Source organism: Phymastichus coffea, unplaced genomic scaffold (assembly GCF_024137745.1).
Source record: "Phymastichus coffea isolate CEN01 unplaced genomic scaffold, Cenicafe_Pcof_1.1 PCOF00021, whole genome shotgun sequence".
NCBI lineage: Eukaryota > Metazoa > Arthropoda > Insecta > Hymenoptera > Eulophidae > Phymastichus > Phymastichus coffea.
This window is the reverse complement of record NW_026706832.1, coordinates 2,024,693-2,046,589: the sequence shown is the minus strand read 5'-3', so window position 1 is coordinate 2,046,589 and position 21,897 is coordinate 2,024,693. Positions and strand designations below refer to the sequence as shown.

General features: G+C 34.5%; 1 protein-coding gene across 1 annotated transcript; it reads left to right on the top strand.

Moving 5' to 3' along the window:
* Positions 1-597: 597 nt before the first annotated feature.
* LOC131675434 (uncharacterized) lies at positions 598-1,869 on the top strand. Its single transcript, XM_058954412.1, has one exon. It carries the CDS (start codon positions 598-600, stop codon positions 1,867-1,869), a length of 1,272 nt encoding a protein of 423 aa, XP_058810395.1.
* Positions 1,870-21,897: the final 20,028 nt, after the last annotated feature.

The window sequence follows — 21,897 nt, the reverse complement described above, 5'->3', positions numbered from 1 at the left end:
ACTTGTAAATAGCGGAATGAAGCATTCGTAATTATTAAGCTTAATAAATATTCATTATAATCAATTAAGCTGAACGTGTGCAATTTATTTACCCTCGATACACCCAAATGGCGACGAGGATTAAAGTGATAAATTAAGATTATAAACGTAAAGGGTAGACGCTCACCACGTGGAGAGCTGGCAAAAAGTGCGCGCTCGGGGTCTTCGTGTGCAGAAAACAGCAAGTAGGAAGGTACTTGGCTGTCATAATTTTTTCGGCGTGCCAATTACCAGTGTGAGTAATAGGCAAGGCAACACGACACGGTGTAGTAAGGTTAGACTAGTTGTGCAAGTAGGAAGGTACTTGCATAGGAAAGCAGACATTCTTGATGTCAGAACAGAAAAAAAACATTGAGCTGGGCGCACTCTTTGAACAAAAACCAACTACTGGAAGAATTGGACAGACGAGGTATATTCTATTACCCAGATTCAAGATTTGAGGCACTAAGATTACTGCTGAAAAAGAGCATTGAAGAACAGCAAGAAAATTCAGAGGAAAACCAAGGTGAATCAAGTAAGAATCGAATTTTAATAATTGAAAACTTGCACGATAACGATATGTCGGACGGGGTAAAAATCGAATTTAGGTTAAACACCGACAATTGGGAGACTTTTACGGAGCAGTTAGAATTACTCTTCATTACAAGAGATATTAAAGATGAAAAGAAAGCCGCGCACTTGTTGGTTAGGCTTGACGCAAATGCATACCAATTGATTAAACAATTGATGGCTCCGCAAAAAGCTAAAGACATGAGTTTTGATGACCTTCTGAAAGTCATGCAAAATCACCTAAACCCGAAACCGTCAGAGGTTATGGAAAGATGCAAGTTTCATAAAGCCAGTCAAGGTGATTCGGAGTCGGTAGCAGAGTTCGCAGTTAAATTGAGAGGCTTAGCTTTGCACTGTAATTTTGATAAAAATTTGGATGACGACGCTCTCAGAGACCAGTTTGCGTGCGGGTTGAGAAGTCACGAAACTAGAGTGGAGTTGTTTAAACAAAAAAAATTAACATTCGATTTAGCCCTGAAGGAAGCAGTAGCGCGCGAGATGGCTACAAATAATGCAAATCAGGCACTAGACGCTTTAAAGTCAGAAAATACCAGTGCAGATGAAGTCTTAGCGATAAGAAATGGTAACAAAAAATATTGGATAGACGAAAAAAGAGGATTAACTCCAAAAAAAGATTATTCCGAACTAAGATGCTATTGCTGCGGAAAGCAGGGTCACACAAAACCGGTGTGTAAGTTCAAAGACAGTGTCTGCCATGGGTGTAAGAAGAAAGGGCATCTCAAGGCAGTATGCAAAAATTCCAAAGATGTTAGTTCAAAAAATCGTAGAGAGCAATGCCTGCAAGGATCGAGCGAAGAAGAAGCAGAAGAGGACGACGCAAGCACGCACAGCGACCACGCATCCACCTTCTACTGTTTGCGAGATGCAGAGCACGACAAGGTATTGAAAAATGTTGTAAATGTAAAAGCAGAGCAAAAGTGCTATAGGGATAGAGACGGCAAACCAATGTTTGTTGATGTAACAATTAATAATATAAAAATTCGTATGGAGGTGGATACAGGCACCTTTGTTACTGTTTTGTCAGAAAAACTGTATAGAAAATTTTTTAATAGTTATAAGTTAGTACAAACAGATAGAAGATTAATGGCCTATGACAAAAATATTTTGTTGCCTGTTGGAAAACTTTTAAACTTAGAGGTCAAAATTAATAACAAGATATGTTTATTAGAATGTTTTGTATTAGCAGGGAATGGACCAGCATTGATAGGCAGACAATGGCTGGCGGCATTCGATTACTGGCCTTTGCAGTTACGTAAATAATATGTATAATTTAAATATTGAAAATGTAGCAAAAGACTTAAGTAAAAAATACACAAAATTATTTAGCAATACACCGGGAGAATATAATAGAAGCAAAACGAAACTGGTTTTAGAAAATAATGTCAAACCTATTGCAATGAAATATAGGCATGTAGCGCACGCGTTAAGTCCACTCATTGAAGAAGAATTAGAAAGATTAATGAAATTGGGACACTTGGTGCCAGTGGAAGTAAGTGAATGGGCAACACCAATTGTACCAATTTTCAAAGATAACGGTAAAATTCGCATCTGTGGAGATTTTAAAGTAACAATAAATAAGCATTTATTAAGTGATAAATATGGGTTGCATACAACAGACGACATTTTTTTTAAATTACAGGGTGGAAGCAAATTCAGTGAATTGGACTTAAAGCACGCATACATGCAATTCCCGGTCGACGAGGAAAGCTCCAAATTACTTACCATAGTTACACATAAGGGCATGTTTAGATATAATAAGTTAACCGAGGGCGTCGCTACAGCACCTCCGAATTGTCGAAGGAAAATGGATGAATGTTTGAGTGGTTTAGATGGAGTAATAGCGTATATTGACAACATTTACGTCACTGGTAAAACGGATGAGGAGCATCGACGCAACTTGGATTTAGTTTGTAAGAGACTACAAGACTGTAACCTAAGACTCAACTTGTCAAAATGTTTTTTTATGAAGGATAAACTAGAAGTTTTAGGTTTTGTCGTAGATAAAAACGGACTTCATAAAGCAAAATCCAAAGTTCAAGCAATGGTAGATACTCCACAGCCGAGAAATCAAAAAGAATTAGAATCATTTTTAGGATTAATTAATTTTTATGCTAGGTTTTTAGAAAATAGATCACATAGATTAAGACCACTGTACGAATTGTCACACAAAAACAAATTTGTATGGAACGCAGAATGTGATAGAGCGTTTACATGGGTCAAAGAGGAGCTCATTTCTCCAAGAGTATTGGTCAACTATGACCCAAAAGAAGAAATTGTACTAGCTTGCGACGCCTCACACTATGGATTATCAGCAATATTATCTCATAAGTATTCAAATCGAGAAGAAAGACCCATTGCTTATGCGTCCAAAAAAATTCCAAAACATGAACTAAATAGAAAGATTTTAGATAAAGAGGCGATGGCAATTGTTTTTGGATTTCAAAGGTTTTATCAATTTATTTTTGGAAAAAGTATAATTTTAAGAACTGATAACAGTGCGTTAGCTTGGATATTGGGACCTCGAAAGGGCATACCGCAGACTACAGATAATAGATTGCAAAGATGGGCTTACTATTTGTCAGGGTTTAAATATGAAATTGAACATATTAAATCAGCAGCCAATGCAAACTGTGATGCACTTTCGAGATTACCAGTAGACTCTAATATTAAGTTAAAAAATTCAAATTTCTCTCATGTAAAATTTTTGATAATGGAATAATTTCATACAATTATAAAACGCTAGAAAAAGAAAGCAAAAAAGATAAGTTATTTTCGTCAGTGATTAAATTTGTTATGTCTGAATGGCCAAAAGATAAAAATATGTCCAGTGAAATGAAAAGTATCTTTGACAAAAGAATGGAATTAACGGTAGAAAAAGGATGTTTATTTTGGGGATTAAGAGCAGTTATACCAAAAAGTATGAGAGAAATCATATTAAAAGAGTTACATGCGACTCACTTGGGCATATTCAAATACAAAATGTTTGCTAGATCATACGTTTGGTGGCCAGGTATAGATAAAGATATAGAAAATTTAGTAAAAAATTGTGATATCTATATGATAGAAAGAAAGAAGCCTCCTCAGACTCCACTAAATACATGGCCTTACCCAGACAAAGCCTGGTCTAGAATTCATTGTGATTTCGCAGAATTATTTGGTAAAATGTACTTGTTAATAATGGATGCATATTCTAAATGGCCAGAAATTATAAATTTCAACACAAATACTAAAGCGCATAAAGTAGTTGAAGAGTTTAAGTGTTTATTTGCGAGACATGGTTTCCCATTGCATTGCGTCACAGATGGGGGGCCACAATTCAAAAGCGCTGAATTTAAAAATTTTTTGTACGAAAATGGAGTGAAACACTCATTCAGTCCCCCTCATCACCCAGCTACAAATGGTGCTGCTGAAAATTTCGTGGGCACTTTTAAAGACAAAGTTAAAAAAATTGTTCGAGGGGGAGAGAGCGTAAATAATGCAATTTCCATGTTTCTTTTTGACTACAGAAGCATCGAGCACTGTACCACTGGCAGAAGTTCTGCTCATCTAACGTTTAAAAGAGAATTGCGAACTAGATTTGATTTGCTGCGTCCTAACGTAAGCGAAATAGTTGAAAAACATCAACGTGCCCAAATAGTGGCGAGAGCAGGTCGCAGAAACATAGACATAAAGCTAGGGGACAAAGTGTTTGTCGACGATTTCAGTGTTAGATCTGATAAGCGCATTGAGGCTGAGATTGTAAAACAACTTTCGCCGTCTACATTTGTAGTTAGAGATAAGAATGGACATGTACATAAGCGACATACTGACCAAATTATAAAAAGGGACGTTGGTCTCAGACGCTCTCCTCGTTTAAATAAAACTGATATTTAAAGAGAGGGGAGAGTTGTAGTATATTAAGCTAGTGTAGAGCATGGGCGAGAGCGGGCGTGTGTGCGAGGCTGAGCGAGAGAGCGTGTGAGTGTCAAGCGGAGTGCTAGAGTGCGTGTATGTGTGAGGCAAAGAGAGAGAGCGTACGCGGAGCGACTGCGCGAGAGAGCAGAGCTATGCACGCCAAAAGAGAGAGAGAGGGAACACGTGTGATAGACAGCACTTGTAAATAGCGGAATGAAGCATTCGTGATTATTAAGCTTAATAAATATTCATTATAATCAATTAAGTTGAATGTGTGCAATTTATTTACCCTCGATACACCCAATACACCTAATCAGCATATAGCTAAGCAAGCTAAAGCCACTGCCTCCTCTCCGAGGGTTCACACCTAGCCAGCATAGCTCAGTAAACTAGAGACGCTGTCCCCTCTCCGAGAGCTAACGCCTAGCCAGCATCTAGCTTACCAAGTTAGAGACGCTGTCCCCTTTCCGAGGGCCTTTACCTAATCAGCATAGTTTAGCAAGCTAGATACGCTTCCCCCTCTCTAAGGACCTAAACCTAGCCAGTATATAGCTTATCAAGTGCCCTACCAACTTTTACAGCGTCCTACCTTTACAACCTCTGTAGGAGATATCTACCTTGACAGTGGTATAAAATAAAATTTATTATTATATTATTTACTAATAAGGGGGGGGGGGGGCTCTGCGGAGTCGCAACTATGTCAAAGTACCACTCCGGGAGGTCGGTGAGAGGCACCACCCACTCCCTGACCATTCACAATGCGTGCGCAGCGCATTTGTATGTTTCAAGCCACCTGGACCGCCAACGAGGTGGCTAGAAACATGCATTGCTTATCTACTAACACATTGGCAATATTATAAAAATTTTGTAAAAACATTCATGGCTATTGGAGAATTATGAAATTTTAATAAAATTTAGTCTATTCCAAAATTAACCCCGACATTGATTTTTAACCGAAATATTTTAATATTTCAAGTCAGTGAATCCGTTATAATTTTGACATTTAAAATAACTTTTAGATTTTTAAACGTGAAATCCGAAGAACAAATTAATTCTTTTGAACATAGAATTGGTGCTTTTATTTACTTAATAAATTTAAGTTTTTATGAAGAAAGTAGACCTTAAAATGATCTTGAACATACCCTTCAAGATAAAACACAAAGATAAAATATTCTGGCTACTCGAAAGTTCAGTTATGTTTGCCTAAAAAATCTTTCCCTACATTATACTCTTGTAAAATTTCAATTGCTTGGCACTTTTATAGAAAAAATAAAACTGACATTAAAATGACTTTGGGGGTCAGTCATACCTCGATTCTTACTTCATGTAAACATAGTTATTTCCACTCTTTCCAAATTCGTGATCACAAATAAGCATTCCTATTTCAAATAACAAAGGCGAGCTTGGTAAATTAACCTTGAACATTACTTGTAAGATCAAAAAGAAAGTCACTAGAACATCTATTTCTCAAAGTCAAATATATTTTTTTTGAAATACTTTTGCTGGTACTTCTCAAGTATTATATGAGCCGCTTATTTTGAAAGTGGCCTAACTCCATTCATCTTCAAATCGAGATATTGAAAGTTTAGGCCATTTTCAAACTACACGGCTCAGTTATTCAATTAGTTCGGAAAACTTATGTGTAAAAAATGTATTATTTTCTCTGAATATAAGCAATCTGAAGTGCGTCACTGATAAATAACATGAAGTTGTACATGTAACCATTGTAAGCGGCAGAAAATTGAAAAACGGAGTTAAGTCACTTTCAAAATCAACGGCTCATATCAACTATTATATTAAGAAATTTGACTGCGTAAATTGAAATAGGGCACGTAATATATAGTTATTCAGTTCCTTACTGAGTTAGTCATAAATCACTAGATCATGTTTGATAAATTGTATTTGGTAATAAAATCTATAGATTTGAATAAATTATATTTATTTTATAATATTTTTGAATAATAATGTGATGAAATTTGTTTAGATAAAAATACAGCTTTCACTAAATAAAGCACCCAATAAACCTAAATGGATGAATAGAAATGGCCTGTGAGTATATTATTTATTTTATTCTTTCTTCTTTAATATTATTATAAAAATTTTTGTTCTTCTCTCAGCTAAAATCATGTTAATAGAAACTGATTTCATTGATTAGATTAAAAAACCATAAAAATTCGCGAAATCTTATTCGAAGAAAGGAGGAAAGTTATTTTGACCAATTTTCGGCCCGTTACGTTTTTAACAATACAAATTTTTCTTATTATTAATATCTATATTTGATAACTAATTGATTCCGCAATAAACGGAACCTCTTCCCTATCCCTCGTAGTAAGATTCTCGGTCAATTCAATGTCAAATTGAAAAAATGCCGTGAATAAAATCCCAGAATTTCGGAGTATGTATTTTGATTGTTCGGCTTAACTGTAATAAATCTGTACATTTTAAAGATCGCTGAGTTCAAATACAAGGTTATCTTGGCTGTGTATCAGATTTTTTCCTAACCTCTAGCTCACAAATAGTAGCGAAATAGCATTGTTCCTCTTTTCTTACAACTTAGAAATATTCAATGTCTCGAGCACAACATCTTTAATTTGTGACAGTGTTACAAATTTGGGGCTCAACGTAGGGACAGGTTTTGACGATTTGAACAAAATTTTTTTTTTCTTTTCCTTTCTCCGACTAATTTTATTTGAGCGTTCTCTTTTCCTTTCTCTTTCTCTCTTTTTCATTCGCAACACTTAAATTATCTTCCTCGGCAGCCTCCTCAAGTTCTTATTACTTAATTTCCCATTCTATGGTCCTCCTATATTGGGCATTATCCTCGAGAGTGACGTGCAAGCCATCGATGCTTCCGATGCTGCTTGATTTACATGGTGTTTAAAAGACCAATTGCTATCTAACCATACTCTTAGGTACCTTATTTCGCTCTTTAGGGGAATATTTTCTCTGTTTATTGTAAACTGGAGAGGGTTGAACTTCCTTCTCTGCGTCACTAAGATAGCTTGACATTTCCGCACCGTTAGTTGCAGCAACCTGCTAGCTAGCCATTCAGCGATCAGCTCCAGAGTTTCGTTAGCAATGACTTCTATCAACTCTGCCGTTTTTGTTACTACTATCAATGCCAGGTCATCAGCGAAACCGACTAATGATGCGTCGTTAGGTAGATTCAGTCTCAGCAATCCATTGTTCATATCCACAAGAAGGGCCCCTTTATTGATCCCTGCGACACTTCCGCTGTCAGATCGACAGTTATTCTGCCGTTTTCGGTCACTATAACTAGTGTCCTATCCTTCAGGTAGCTATCTAATATCTTCAGCAAATAATGCGACATCTTCTTTTCTTTTGCGAGGGATTGGTATATGCGCTCCCAGCTAGCAGAGTTGAACGCATTCTTGAAGTCTAGGGCTATGATAGCACAATATCCTCCTCGATTAGGCAGTTCGTAGAGGGCGTCTGTTACCCGTTCTTTCACTTTCTCTAGTGCATGGTGGGTGGACCCGCCCTTCCGAAAGCCGAATTGGTTTGGAGAAATTCTCTCGTTGTCTTCTCCTGCAATCCATCTCTCCATTCTGTTAAGAATCAGTCTTTCGAGCAACTTCCCCGCTGCATCTATCATTCCCAATAGTCTGTACGATGAAGGATTCGCCGCATAGCTTGTTTTTCCCGCGGGTATCAGTATCAATTTTTGTCTTTTCCACCTGGCCGGGAAGATTCCTGCAGCTAAACATCTATTGAAAAAGCTTAGCAGCATCTTAGAGTTCCTGAGCGCTATCAAGCGCAAAACCTCATTTGGAATGCCATCTAGTCCTAGGCTTTTTCCAGCGTTTAATCTTCTGGCTGCGTTCTTCAGTTCTTACAGGGTGATTGGTTCTCCTGGTGAACCACTTGCTTCATTTGGAAAGCTCGTCCGAGTTTCGCTTGCTGGAAATAACACTTCCACTATTCTGCGTAGACTCAGTTCATCGTTTGGAGCGTTCGTCCCAGATGTCTTATTCAGCTTTCCCATCACTATCTTATAAGTTAATCACGATTTATCGTCCCGATTAAGTCCTTCTAACATTTATTCTCGCTCGAACTGATTGCAATCCGCAGGCTTGTTTGTAAGCCTGCTTGATCTTTTGTCACATTCGGTCGGTTCGCTTTCCTCGCTCGCTGATACTTCCGTCTGCACTTATTGCACTCTCTCCTCAGCTTCGTCAGCTCCTCACTCCACCAGCAGTATGCTGGTTTCCTGTGATATTGTACAGGTCTGCGTGGCATGGATGCGTCACATGCTTCCGTTATGTCCTGCTGCTTCTTCTGCTGACCGTCCTTTCATGCTAGCTGTTATGCTGATTTTCTGCCCGAAGATTTCCCTATCCAGTCTTGACAGGCTCCATCCCCCTCTCATTTGGTGCTGCTTTCGTGAATTTCCTGGAGTTTTAACCAATATGTATCCGTGATCGCTTAGTGGCTCTTCTTCTAGCACTTCCCACGATGTGAGGAATTTCGTCGCTATCGTCGATGCAAAATTGAAGTCCAAGACCGATCCGCAACATCATCTTTGGAAGGTGTGGACGCCTGGTGTATTCATCGCTGTGAGATTGAGCGCTATCATCATTTCCTCTAGCAAGTTACCTCTATAATCTTGGAGCCCTCCCGTCCAAAGCCTTGCTTTGGCGTTCAAGTTCCCTGCCGCTATGAGTGGACCCTTCCATTTGCTGATTTCCTGCAGTAGCACGTTTAGATTTTTTGCTCAACTATGACATCCGGGGCATTTGGGAAAAAGTAGCAGCTATATATAGCCAGCTGTCCTATTGCCATACCTACGAATCCGTTTCCAGCTGCCAGCACTCTTGTGTTATGATTCTCGCTTTTCCATGTGTATATTATCGCGTCTTCTCTAGCGTCTCGAAACCACAACGTGTCTTGTATGTCGCGATTTTGTTCCGAGATGATTAGGATGTCTGTTCTTCTGTCCCTCGCGGTTTGTAAGGCACGATCTTGGGCTGCCCTGGACCGGTTGAGGTTTATCTGCAGAATCTTCACACTAGGAAGATTAGCCATTCCTGATGTGTGTGTGTGTTTGTGTGTATGTGTGTGTGTGTAAAACATAACTGAATAACTAATTCTAAAATATGTCGAAGAAAACGCTTATGTATTGGATCCAATACTATTATATTTAGCGGATAAGATAAAAATTAAATAATAAAAATAAATATAATTTTGAATTTATATTATATTTAAATAATTATTTTACTTACCATATGTTACGTGACGGCCTATTATACTACTATCGAATAATATTTCGCTTTCGGGATTTCCGTTCGGACACAGTATAGCTAGCAATATTCGTATGCGCGACTCGGCAGGAATGAGCGGCAGAGGCTGATTCACGCTGCGTCAGCATGCTGGGACAGCGTGCTGCAGTCGGCGTGCTTAGCTAGGTAAGACGAGCCGCTACGAGAAGCGTAAACGTCTAAAGCATATGCGCGAGAGAGAGACGGTATGCTCGTGACAAAGGCTATATAATAAACCAGCGAAAGCAGAGCGCTAGAATTTAATCAGTCAGGAGTGAGCGCTCGACTAAGAAGCCTGCAATTTTCCTACTAAACTTAAATCTATAATTCAAGAGTTTGAGAATATAAGAGTTACAGTTATAATTAAATATTCGAAATACCGAGTACCATTATTTCTAACAATTTTGTGTAAACGAAAATCATAGCAGTATTCACTTTATTGCCTATTGGAATATTATTGGATAAAGGAAATATATATTGGACCAGTTAATCTGACCGAATTCAAAAGGAGTGATTACCCACATAACGAACCAAACGATATTTCGGACCAAAACAACAGAGTGAGTACTTCTGGCCTCTATTCTCGATAAAGCGAAATCTCTTCCTTGTATTTTTTTTCTCTCTCTCTACTACTTACCATAATCAAGGTTCCCCTTTCGGTGAATCCACGTGTTTGCGTACCGGGACCAGGAGTGTAAGGACGACCGACCGCGCATTTTAGAACATTTATTTAATAAATCGTGAACTAGATAGTAGCGCGATATCATTACTAGACGTGTTATCTTATGTTTCAAAATATATATAAATCTATCCTACGTACCCGTGTAAGTTCATTTTAATAAACCAGCGAGCCCCCCTTTTTCCCATTACTCTCGCTTACCGCTCGTGTGGACGAATTTCGGATATTATCGGCAAAAACGCGATCCATTCGCTGACACGGTCGGGGTACCGTACTGAAGGTTCAATTCGCCCGAGTCAGGACCACTCGGAGCTAAAAACGGTCTAACACGTGGCCGTTTTGAAAAGACATCAAAACTATCACGTAACACCATAGTTAATATAAAAAATAACAAATAATAAAATATTGCCGTTGGTAAAGGTGCCAACAGGACCGATGGGGTCTATAAAAATTATAAAAATTAATTATAACGCGAGCTTTTCGAATTAGTAGAATATATATAAACATGTATAAATAATTACGTTTACCATGAATATAATCATCGCATTGACGGTATTTATTATTTAAAAATAATATTTGAAAATTAACGCTACTCATTTTTTTTTTAATACAAAGAAAACATAATAAAAATTCACTTCTACTAAATAGAACGCGGTTTACTCTCGTTGAGAACTGGTGAACGATTGACTCTCGAAAAAATTTTCTGTGGAACCACGATGTTTTCTACTCTCTATTTTCAGTCGCGATGTCGCCGTCAAGCGGTGCGGAAGTGCAACCGCCTGACGCATCATCGCCACATAAGCATCTCAAGTGTCATCCAAATATAAAAGTAGGAGCAGTTGTGTGTTTAGTATGTGGAAATTTCTATCATACGAGTGAAATAGTAGCAAAAAGCAATGCAGGAAATGCAATCAAACTAATAAACAGCTCATTCATAATATGCCAGGAGAATCCAAATTTTGCACTAACATCAAACTTGCCATATGGGGACTTAAGTGAACAAGCTAGTGCTTTCATAACACAATTCAAACTTGTAAGTAGAGAACAAATAAAACAGGAAATATTAAATGAGCTTGTGCATGAAAAGCAAATTTTAAATGAAAAAGATGATCATATGGATGTAACACAGATCAATGAATTGGATGAATTACAACAACTAAAAGCCGAAAATAACCTATTGAAAGAACTGTACAAAGAAACAAAAGAAAAAAATGAATTGCTCATTGAACTACTAATTAAAGAAAAACAAAATAAAAATGCAAATACTAACATTATGAGAAAAACATATGCTGAAACAATTGCACTACCAAAACCTAAACCCAAAAGAATACCAAGATTAATAATAAAGAAAAAGAGTAATGATAACATAAACTTAGAAAATCAAGTAGCACATTACTTAATTAAAGACAAAAACATACAAACAAAAAGTGTACAAATAAAAATACTGACACAATAATTGTCAACTGCATGACCGAAGAAAATGTCACAGTATTAGAAAAAACTTTACAAAAAAAACTACCGGCACTTACTGTTCTAAAAGAAGAAATACGTAAACCGATAATTAAAGTAGTAGGAATTTCTAAAGCTTTCACAACAAATGTAAAAGATACAGAAACTGATATTAATGCAAGAAATTTTAGTCAATACGAAGAAAAATGGAAAGTAAATCATGTATTTACAAATGAAAAAAATAAAACAGTAACTGCAATAGTAGAAGTTCCATGTATTTTATATAAACATATAAAAAACAATAGTAACAAATTATTTATTGGTTGTCAAAACTGCAGAGTCTTCGACGTCATTAATACATATCCGTGTTACAACTGCTCAGGTTTTGGCCACGGCGGCGGAAAGTGTGAAAAAGCAAAAAAAGAGCCAACGTGTTATAAATGTGCAGGCAAGCACCAAGCAAAAATGTGTAGTAGCAGCATACTCCAATGTTCAAACTGCATTTTCCACAATGAAACATATATTAAAAACTACAACGTAAACTATAGTGCAATCGACAGCGAAATGTGTGAAGTTTTAAAAATGAAAATAAAAAGGTATATTGAAATGACAGATTATCCTATTCAACCAACTCATCAAAGATATTTTGGTAGAATAAACTTTGAAACAAACACCCGCAAGATATATAACCGTCCGAGAATAAATAACAGTTTATCGTTCTCATCATTATCTACTCCAAGTCCAACAGGTAATAAAACCAGGAACACTAAATAGTTTTCTGCAATATTACAATATGGATAACAGCTTATATAATATTATATTTGAAAATGAACATAAAACATATAATATTGATGATCTAAACAAATATATATGTAAAGAAAATAATATCATTCTTTGTATAAACATCAGAAGCTTAAAAAAAATTACAATAAATTACTAGTATTTCTGAAGAACCTCGAAAAAAAACCATGTATAATAGTATGCACGGAAACATGGAATTTAGACAGTCATGAAATGTTCCATATTCCAGACTATAAAATATATTACAATGAAAGTAAAATAAACAAATCAGATGGAGTTTTTTGTATATGAAAGAAGAAATCACCGAAATTACAGAAATTCTTGAAATAGATAAATTAAAAATAATTAACTCTAATATTACACTAGAAAACAACAAAAATTTGGTACTGTCTGCAATTTACAGATCTCATGATTTATCTAAATCTGAATTCCTATTGAATCTCCAAGAATTATTGAAAATAAACAAAAAATATAAAAACAATATTTTAATGGGAGACTTTAATTTTGATATATTGAGTAATGAAATACTAGATCAAGATTTTTTACAAGTACTGCTAGAAAATGGATATTGCCCAGGTCTACATACCATAACAAGACCATCCAATATTGATATTAACAAAGGTACATGTATAGATAATTTTTTTGTTAGGCTAGAAAAAGTCAAATATAAAACTTACGTCCTCAACGTACCCTTCAATGATCACTACCCAATAATGATGAGTCTAAGGAATAATTATAAATGTACACAAAAAACCCATTTCAAAATAATAAACTATTTTAAACTAAAAAATAAAGCCAAAAGAACTGTTTGGGTTGACATACAAATAATAAAAGACCCTAACCTAGCTACGAACAAATTAATAGAAAAAATACAAACATGTATCAAGGCATCATCTAATAACAATAAACACAATAAGAATAAAATGAACCCAAGGAGTAATTGGATAACTAAAGCAATAATGATATCATGTGCACACAAAGAAAAACTTTATAATAATTGGAAAAAAGATCCCTATAATGCAACAAAAAGAGAAAAATATAAAAACTATGTAGAAACTTTAAAAAAGACCATAAATCTAGCTAAAGAAACATATGAAAAAAATCAAATCAAAACAAATCAACACAATCCACGAAAACTATGGAAAATAATCAACAACAAAATTGGGAAGAAAACCAAAAAAAACAATAACATAAATCATCTATTAATAGGTAATAATAAAATTACAAACTCAAACAACATTGCAGAACAAATGAATACATTTTTCAGTACAGTAGGCAAACAGATTATTATTATTATTATTATTATTAACCAGAGTATAGTACAAAATATTACAACAAGTAGTAATAATTATACAATTTTTTCAATTACAAATTTGTAACCCGGCAGAGGATAAACCTGTTCACTGGTCTGGTATTTTAAAACTACTAAACACTTAAAGGAAATTAAGAAAAAAATAAAAAAAAACAAAGAAAATTAAGAAAAAAATTAAAAAATAAAAAAAAAAACAAAAAACTTAAAACTAAGAGTCGGTTTGTAATAGATTATAATATTTCACAGATAAAGTATGGCTTAATATTGGTAGCAAGAATGCTTCCTATAAAAGCTTAATTCACCAATTATCTTCGATTTTGTTCTGCTATCTCCAATATCTGATTAACATTTGTCTGGCCGTTACGATTGTCGTCATTGTTGCTTTCATTTTTCTTGCATATGATATTCTTTCGTATATGACAAGTCCTGTAGCACACGTGACATTAGTGAGGGAACATTTCAGTATGTTGTCTATGTGAATCACATTTACATGTTCCTGTGAATACTATGTCATCTAAGACTATCAAATCTTTATATTTAGGTTGTTGTTCAAGTGAGTACAATGAATTAGTGAAAGTTTGATATCCTCTGATACCTCTATAAAAGTATAATAATGCTTTATTGTTTCCAAGATAATTGATGTCTCCATAAGTCATTCGAATATTATTTGTTTGTAGAATCGGTTTTCCTGGTGTATTTTTTGGTTTACTTGTTTCTATTTGCATACTATTATTGTCTGCAATGTCATCTATTTGTTTAAATACTGTTTCTATGGGTTTATATCTTACTTTATCTGTATTTGGTTCTTTGTGATCTTCTTTGTTTTCTTCTTTTATGAAATATATATGTTTTTTACCAATTAATTGTTTGTATGTGCAATACTCACATTTATTAATGAAATTTATGTTGGTTGTATCTGTTTTTGTTAGAATGTAAGTTTCGTTTCTTTTTCCCTCTTTAAGTCCGTTTTTTGTTTTGGTATTTATAGTTATCCGTTGTGAGTTCCAAGCTATGTTAATCACATTAGCAATTGTTTCTATTATTTTTCTGTAGTTATCTGATACATTAATTTTTTTCATGTTATATTCAGACATTCGACGATGAGAACGATTGTAATGAAGTGTACAAGTGCCTTGTGAACACAAATATGTCCTTACATCCAAGAGAAACTTATCCCTATCCACATCCACATGGACTTCCAATGCTGAATGTAGACTATTATCAAAGTTCCCTTGTTGCTTTAGTTTGTAATATATTTGTTGTAAATTGTTGTAATGTATTTTGTGGTTCATTGTATTTCTGTATCTAGAATGGATGGCCTTTTATCCATTTTTTTATTTTGTCCTTTATTGTTTTTGTATTGCCATTTATAGTTTTGAGGTGAGAAGGTAGTTGATTGAAGGTGGCTAAAGCTCTTGTATAGCTATCTTTAATGCTGATTGTTAATTTTCTTTTAAGGGGCTGTATAGTTTTTTTCCTTGTTACGGAATTTTTCTTCAGGAACATATCTTGCAGGTTGACATAGTGATACACTAGAGATTCCATGGTGAATGTTTGATCTATGTTTAGTGGATTTTTTTCATTTATAAACTTGTTTTTATTTATTATTTGTAATAGTCGTGTTTGTAGAGTTTGTGGCTGATTCCACCTCAAATCATGCAGGGCACCGGGTGACCGGTAACGAAACAACATCAAAATACTTGGATAATGTTCTAGGCCCAAAATAAGACGACCCCTATTTTTTCTTTTCCCCTCAAGATGCATAGGTGCATCAACAACGTACTTGAAAGATGCACTTTCAGAAAACAGACTAACAAAAAAAGAATATCGTATTCAATTTCAATCGATTTGCGCATGCTTATTTATCATCGGAATCGAATAAATCTTTTTTTATACGATAGAGAAATACAGAGCCTTCAAATCTATGCATTAAAATAAATGCACTAATGCATTTCCGAGAAGATTATGCACTTTTTCCAAAAAAATGCATCTCATAAAAAACTCGATTTATTTAAAAAACCCCACTTTTTTTTGCGCTCATAATTTTTATGGAGATTCTCTGATACGCTACCTTCAATCTAGTATAGGTCCCATTTTCGGTTTCTACTTCGTTACTGAGAAAAAAAAAATTTTTCAACTAGAAAAATTTTTGTGTTGACAATCATGCACTCATACTCGCAAGCTTATGAATAAAGAAGTACTACAGCTTTTTATTGATTATATCACATTTTTTTATTGTTTGTCTTGTTTCTTTTTACATTCTTTTTCTTTTTAGCCTTCTTGACATTCTTAGGTTTCTTAGACATTTTTCCAGCTTTAACCGAAACTTTCTTTGTTTTACGTTTCCTTTGAGTTTTTTTCTTTTTATTTTCTTCTATTTTTACCCAAGAGTGAACAGCAGTGCGAGCTATGAACGATGTCGATTTACCTTCAGATATCACTGACTTCCACATATGACATCGTTGAATGCCTTCGAATTTGTTTGACACCATTCGTTCTGCCATTTTCTGATTACGAAAGTTTTGAACCTCAAATGCTTCCATATAAATCAATTTAATCGACGTAGTGTACTTTTGAACATGTTCAACGGAGCACTTGCATCTTGAATGGCTTCAAGTTCAGAACTACGTAAATTATGCATTGTGGCATAGTGCTTCACCAAACCTCCTATACCATCAACAGCACCTTTACCATGTCCAGTCGCAGAAAATAACCATTTCTTAAATATTTTTGAATTTTTGAATTCGTGCATTTGAAAGCGGTTTTTAAAATGACTCGCAGCTCCATCAGATACTATACTAATAGAATTGATTGAACCACCATTAATTTCCTCCATTTCGCTAATAATTTCGATAATTTTTTGCATCGCTAGTAAAGCGTGGGAATAATCGTGCTTTAAGTTATCGCTTACTACCACAAAACTTTTTGTGACATTGCCTACATAGCAGACAGCAGTGAAGAGAGAGACTTGTTTATTTACCCAGTGATTGCCTTGAACTGGATTTTTTGAAATCACTGACCAGTTCTCAGTAAAATCTATATGTATTAGCAAATGTTGGGGATATAATTTTACTCTTTCTTTTTCATTTTTAATTGCTAGCCGCTGTACTTCTTTGATTCGTAAATGTGATGTTACTGTAATTACATGATTAGTAAATTCTTCTTTGAACGTAGCGACGGATACTGTTCTAGTTTCTAAGTTTCCTTTATTCCACAGCGCAAACGTTATATTATTATCATTCTCTGTTTCATCTATATGCAAAACGTCAAATATGACACCCGCAGCACCTGGACACAACTCGCATTCTTGATAGTAGCACGTTTCTTGAGGTGCTGGACATACTACAGAAGATAAAACTGTCGAACGTAAACGGCAAACGTCAACACTACTTTTACCAATAAAGTTTTTCAATGCAATTAAGTACAGCTCAAAGTTGGCACAATAAATACATAAGCATACGTCATTCATTGGTTCGATTAGAACATGCTTTGGACGCATGGAATAGAACTTAGATTTGCTAATTTTTATACCCGGATTCTCTTCTTTCAAAGTGTGATATACTTCCTTTAAACTTCGGGTTAAAAAATGCTTGACTTTTTTAACTTTCGTGCCATTTTCTCTTACTGTTATAACATCTGCTTTATTAGGACTTTGTCTCGAACAATTGAAGTCATCATTCAAATAATATTGCATGACAATATCGCCTGTTTTTTTATCCAGTGGATGACCATTGTACTGCTCTGGTTTAGTATAAATACCTGGATTAGAGATAATATAACAATAGCTATAAAAATAAAACACGCAAAAAAATTATGCATTGATTGTTATTACATGGCCAATTCCATCTCAGATCATGCAGAGCTCCCCACACACCTGTCACCAAGCTACTCCAAAGTATTTTTTTATTGTTCTAGGTCAAAAATAAGAGGACCCGTATTTTTTCTTTTTTCTCTCAAATGCATAGTTCCGTCAATAATGCAATCGGAAAATGCACTGCTGAAAAGGGAAAATTGAGAAAATTTTTCCAATTAAATTTGGTTTCCTCAATATTTTTTTTATTTTTCGATACAATTAAATAATTTTTATGTCATCTATAGTAGAAACGAAGTTCTTCAAGTCTAATTTATCAAAAATATGAATGTATGCATTTTTCGGGAGAAAATGCATGTTTTCGAAAAAGTGCATCTTGGAGAAAAAATTGTGTATCTCCAAAAGGCCATAATTTTTTGGGCTCAAATTTTTTTTATATATTCTTAGTACCAATACCTTCAAATCCATTCGATCAAAATTTGCTGTTTTTTCGTTATATCGCTTAAAAAAATTAAAAAAAAAAGTTTTACATTTTCAAGTCAAACGCGATAAATACATTCAGGAATTCATGTTAGCGACTATGTAGGGTAATAACTGAACTACAATAACATGTAACTCAAAGAAAAAGCTCACTTTTATTCAATCATGTCTGCAAGAAATGTAAAATTACACGATCATTTTTTTCTGTTTGAGTTGATTACTTTTACAACTCTCTTCACTTTTTTAGATACAACTTTCACTTTCTTGCCCTTGTTTACATTTTCGTTTTTCTTCTTATGAGTGCTTTTCTTTTTTTTTTCATCTTTTTTCACTTCAATCCATGGATGCGCAGCCGTTCGAGCTATAATACATTCGCTCCTCCCTTCCGAGACAACAGATTTCCACATGTGGCAACGTTGAATACCCTGATATTTCTGGCATTTGTGTCTTTGCTCCATTTGACTACTACGAAAATTGTTTATCTCTGCAGTTTCCATCAAAATCAGCTCTATAGAAGTTGTGTATTTTGATACATTTTCAACAAAACTTTTAGCAGTTTGAATAGCATCAGATTCAGTACTGCGTAAATTATGCACTGTTGCATAATGCTTTACCAAACCACCTATACCATCTACAGCACCCTTTCCATGACCAGTAGCAGAGAATATCCATTTTTTACTCATACATGCATTTAAAAATTCATTTAACTGGAATCTATTTTTGAAATGACTTGCAGCGCCATCAGATACTAAAGTTATAGAATCAATCGAATTTCCATACGTTTCTTGTGTGTATCTAGTTATATGTTCAAGAATTATTTGTATTGCTGCCAATGCATGAGAATAATCATGTTTTAAGTCTTCACTAATTACAGTATAACTCTTTGTAATTCCGCCTATGTAGCAAACAGCAGTGAAAATTGAAATCTGTTTATTCACCCAATGATTCCCTTGAACTGGATTTTTCAAAATTACAGACCAATTCTCAGCAAAATCTATATGCATCAGCAAATGTTGATAATTTAACGTCACCCTTTCTTTCTCAGCTTTGATTTCCATTCGCTGTACCTATGTATTTATCGCGTTTGACTTGAAAATGTAAAACTTTTTTTTTTAATTTTTTTAAGCGATATAACGAAAAAACAGAAAATTTTGATCGAATGGATTTGAAGGTATTGGTACTAAGAATATATAAAAAAAATTTGAGCGCAAAAAATTATGGCCTTTTTGAGATACACAATTTTTTCTCCAAGATGCACTTTTTCGAAAACATGCATTTTCTCCCGAAAAATGCATACATTCATATTTTTGATAAATTAGACTTGAAGAACTTCGTTTCTACTATAGATGACATAAAAATTATTTAATTGTATCGAAAAATAAAAAAAATATTGAGGAAACCAAATTTAATTGGAAAAATTTTCTCAATTTTCCCTTTTCAGCAGTGCATTTTCCGATTGCATTATTGACGGAACTATGCATCTGAGAGAAAAAAGAAAAAATACGGGTCCTCTTATTTTTGACCTAGAACAATAAAAAAATACTTTGGAGTAGCTTGGTGACAGGTGTGTGGGGAGCTCTGCATGATCTGAGATGGAATTGGCCACATAACAAAAAATTTATATTTTTACCTTGATTTGAAACAATTTTTCTTGCCTTATCAATCATGTAAATAGTAACTTCAGGAAATAACGTCAAAATTTCGAACTTTGTTAACAAAGGAACGATAATTGTTAAGAGTTTGATCACCTCTGAAAAACATGAGCAATTACTGAAGGCCTTAGAGAAATTTTCTCTCAATTCTTGAGGGAAATAATCATTTAACTTTTTTACAGGCTCCTCAATAGGTACATCATAAATCTTTTGTAATTTACAATTTGTAGCTTGAGAGAATGATGATACAAGCTCTCTCTTTTTTTCATAACATATTTTTCAACACTTGTATTTTTTATGTTTCCTTTCTTACGCAAAGGAGATACTGGATTTTCTAAATTAGCAATTATTTTATCATTAAATTCATCCATGAAAATTGAGGTGTCTATAAACTTGTCTTCTTCGTCATTCCCTTCCATTGAAATATTGTCATCTGACATTGTTTCTTCTTCTTTTTCTGCTTGTATTGCATCGCAAGCTTTAACGATACGTTTATAGCAGTCACTACACACACTGTCACTAGCTTTTATATCAGGATTTGTAAATTTTCCTTGTAAAAATACAGCATAGTCACCAATTTTTTGAAAAATCACTTTGTTGCTATTATACACCACTTTAGTATGTACTTTGAAATAATTGGGGCATTTTAATCTTTGCGTAGAATACGTTAACATAGCTGACATGTTGTCAAGCAGAAATTCAAACACGCGTTGTCGGTACTTACTGAATAAATGATAAGACTATTTATAAGTATCATGGAATTTGTATACACAAACAGGACTACACACATAAAGGTCTATGACAACAGCTGACATCATAACAAGTCAATACTCGCCGATTATCATGTTATTTAAATGCTCGTGAGTGTGAATGCAAGATAGTCAACATAAAAAATTTTCTAGTTGAAAAATTTTTTTTTCTCAGTAACGAAGTAGAAACCGAAAATGGTACCTATACTGGATTGAAGGTAGCGTATCAGAGAATCTCCATAAAAATTATGAGCGCAAAAAAAAGTGGGGTTTTTTAAATAAATCGAGTTTTTTATGAGATGCATTTTTTTGGATAAAGTGCATAATCTTCTCGGAAATGCATTAGTGAATTTGTTTTAATGCATAGATTTGAAGGCTCTGTATTTCTCTATCGTATAAAAAAAGATTTATTCGATTCCGATGATAAATAAGCATGCGCAAATCGATTGAAATTGAATACGATATTTTTTTTTTGTTAGTCTGTTTTCTGAAAGTGCATCTTTCAAGTACGTTATTGATGCACCTATGCATCTTGGGGGGAAAAGAAAAAATAGGGGTCGTCTTATTTTGGGCCTAGAACATTATCCAAGTATTTTGATGTTGTTTCGTTACCGGTCACCCGGTGCCCTGCATGATTTGAGGTGGAATCAGCCTTGTATATATTTGAGTCTTCCAATGTATGCTCCACCCCATGCTATAATACCGTATATTGTTATGCTATGGAAAAGTGCATAGTAAATCATACGTAGATTATCTGTGCTCATTATCCTAGATAACTTGTAGAAAATATAAGTTAGATATTTTAGTCTATTGTATAGCATGTTTGTATGCATGTCCCATCTCATATGGCTATCGAAATGCACTCCAAGGTACTTAGTGTTATCAACTTTTCGAATGGGTGCACCCTTTATATTTATATGTAGATATGTAGAGTTGCTATTGCAGTTATTTCCAAATGCCATGTATACAGTTTTGTCAATGTTTAGTGACAGTTTATTCAATGCTAGCCAAATGGATATTTTGTTTAAGTAGAAGTTCATATTTCTTTCGACTTCATGCCATGTTTCGCCTTTCACGATAATTACCGTGTCATCAGCAAAAGCCAACACATTATCATTTGGTAGCAATTGTACCATATCACTAATGTAGATTATGAAAAATAAAGGTTCCAATATTGTACTT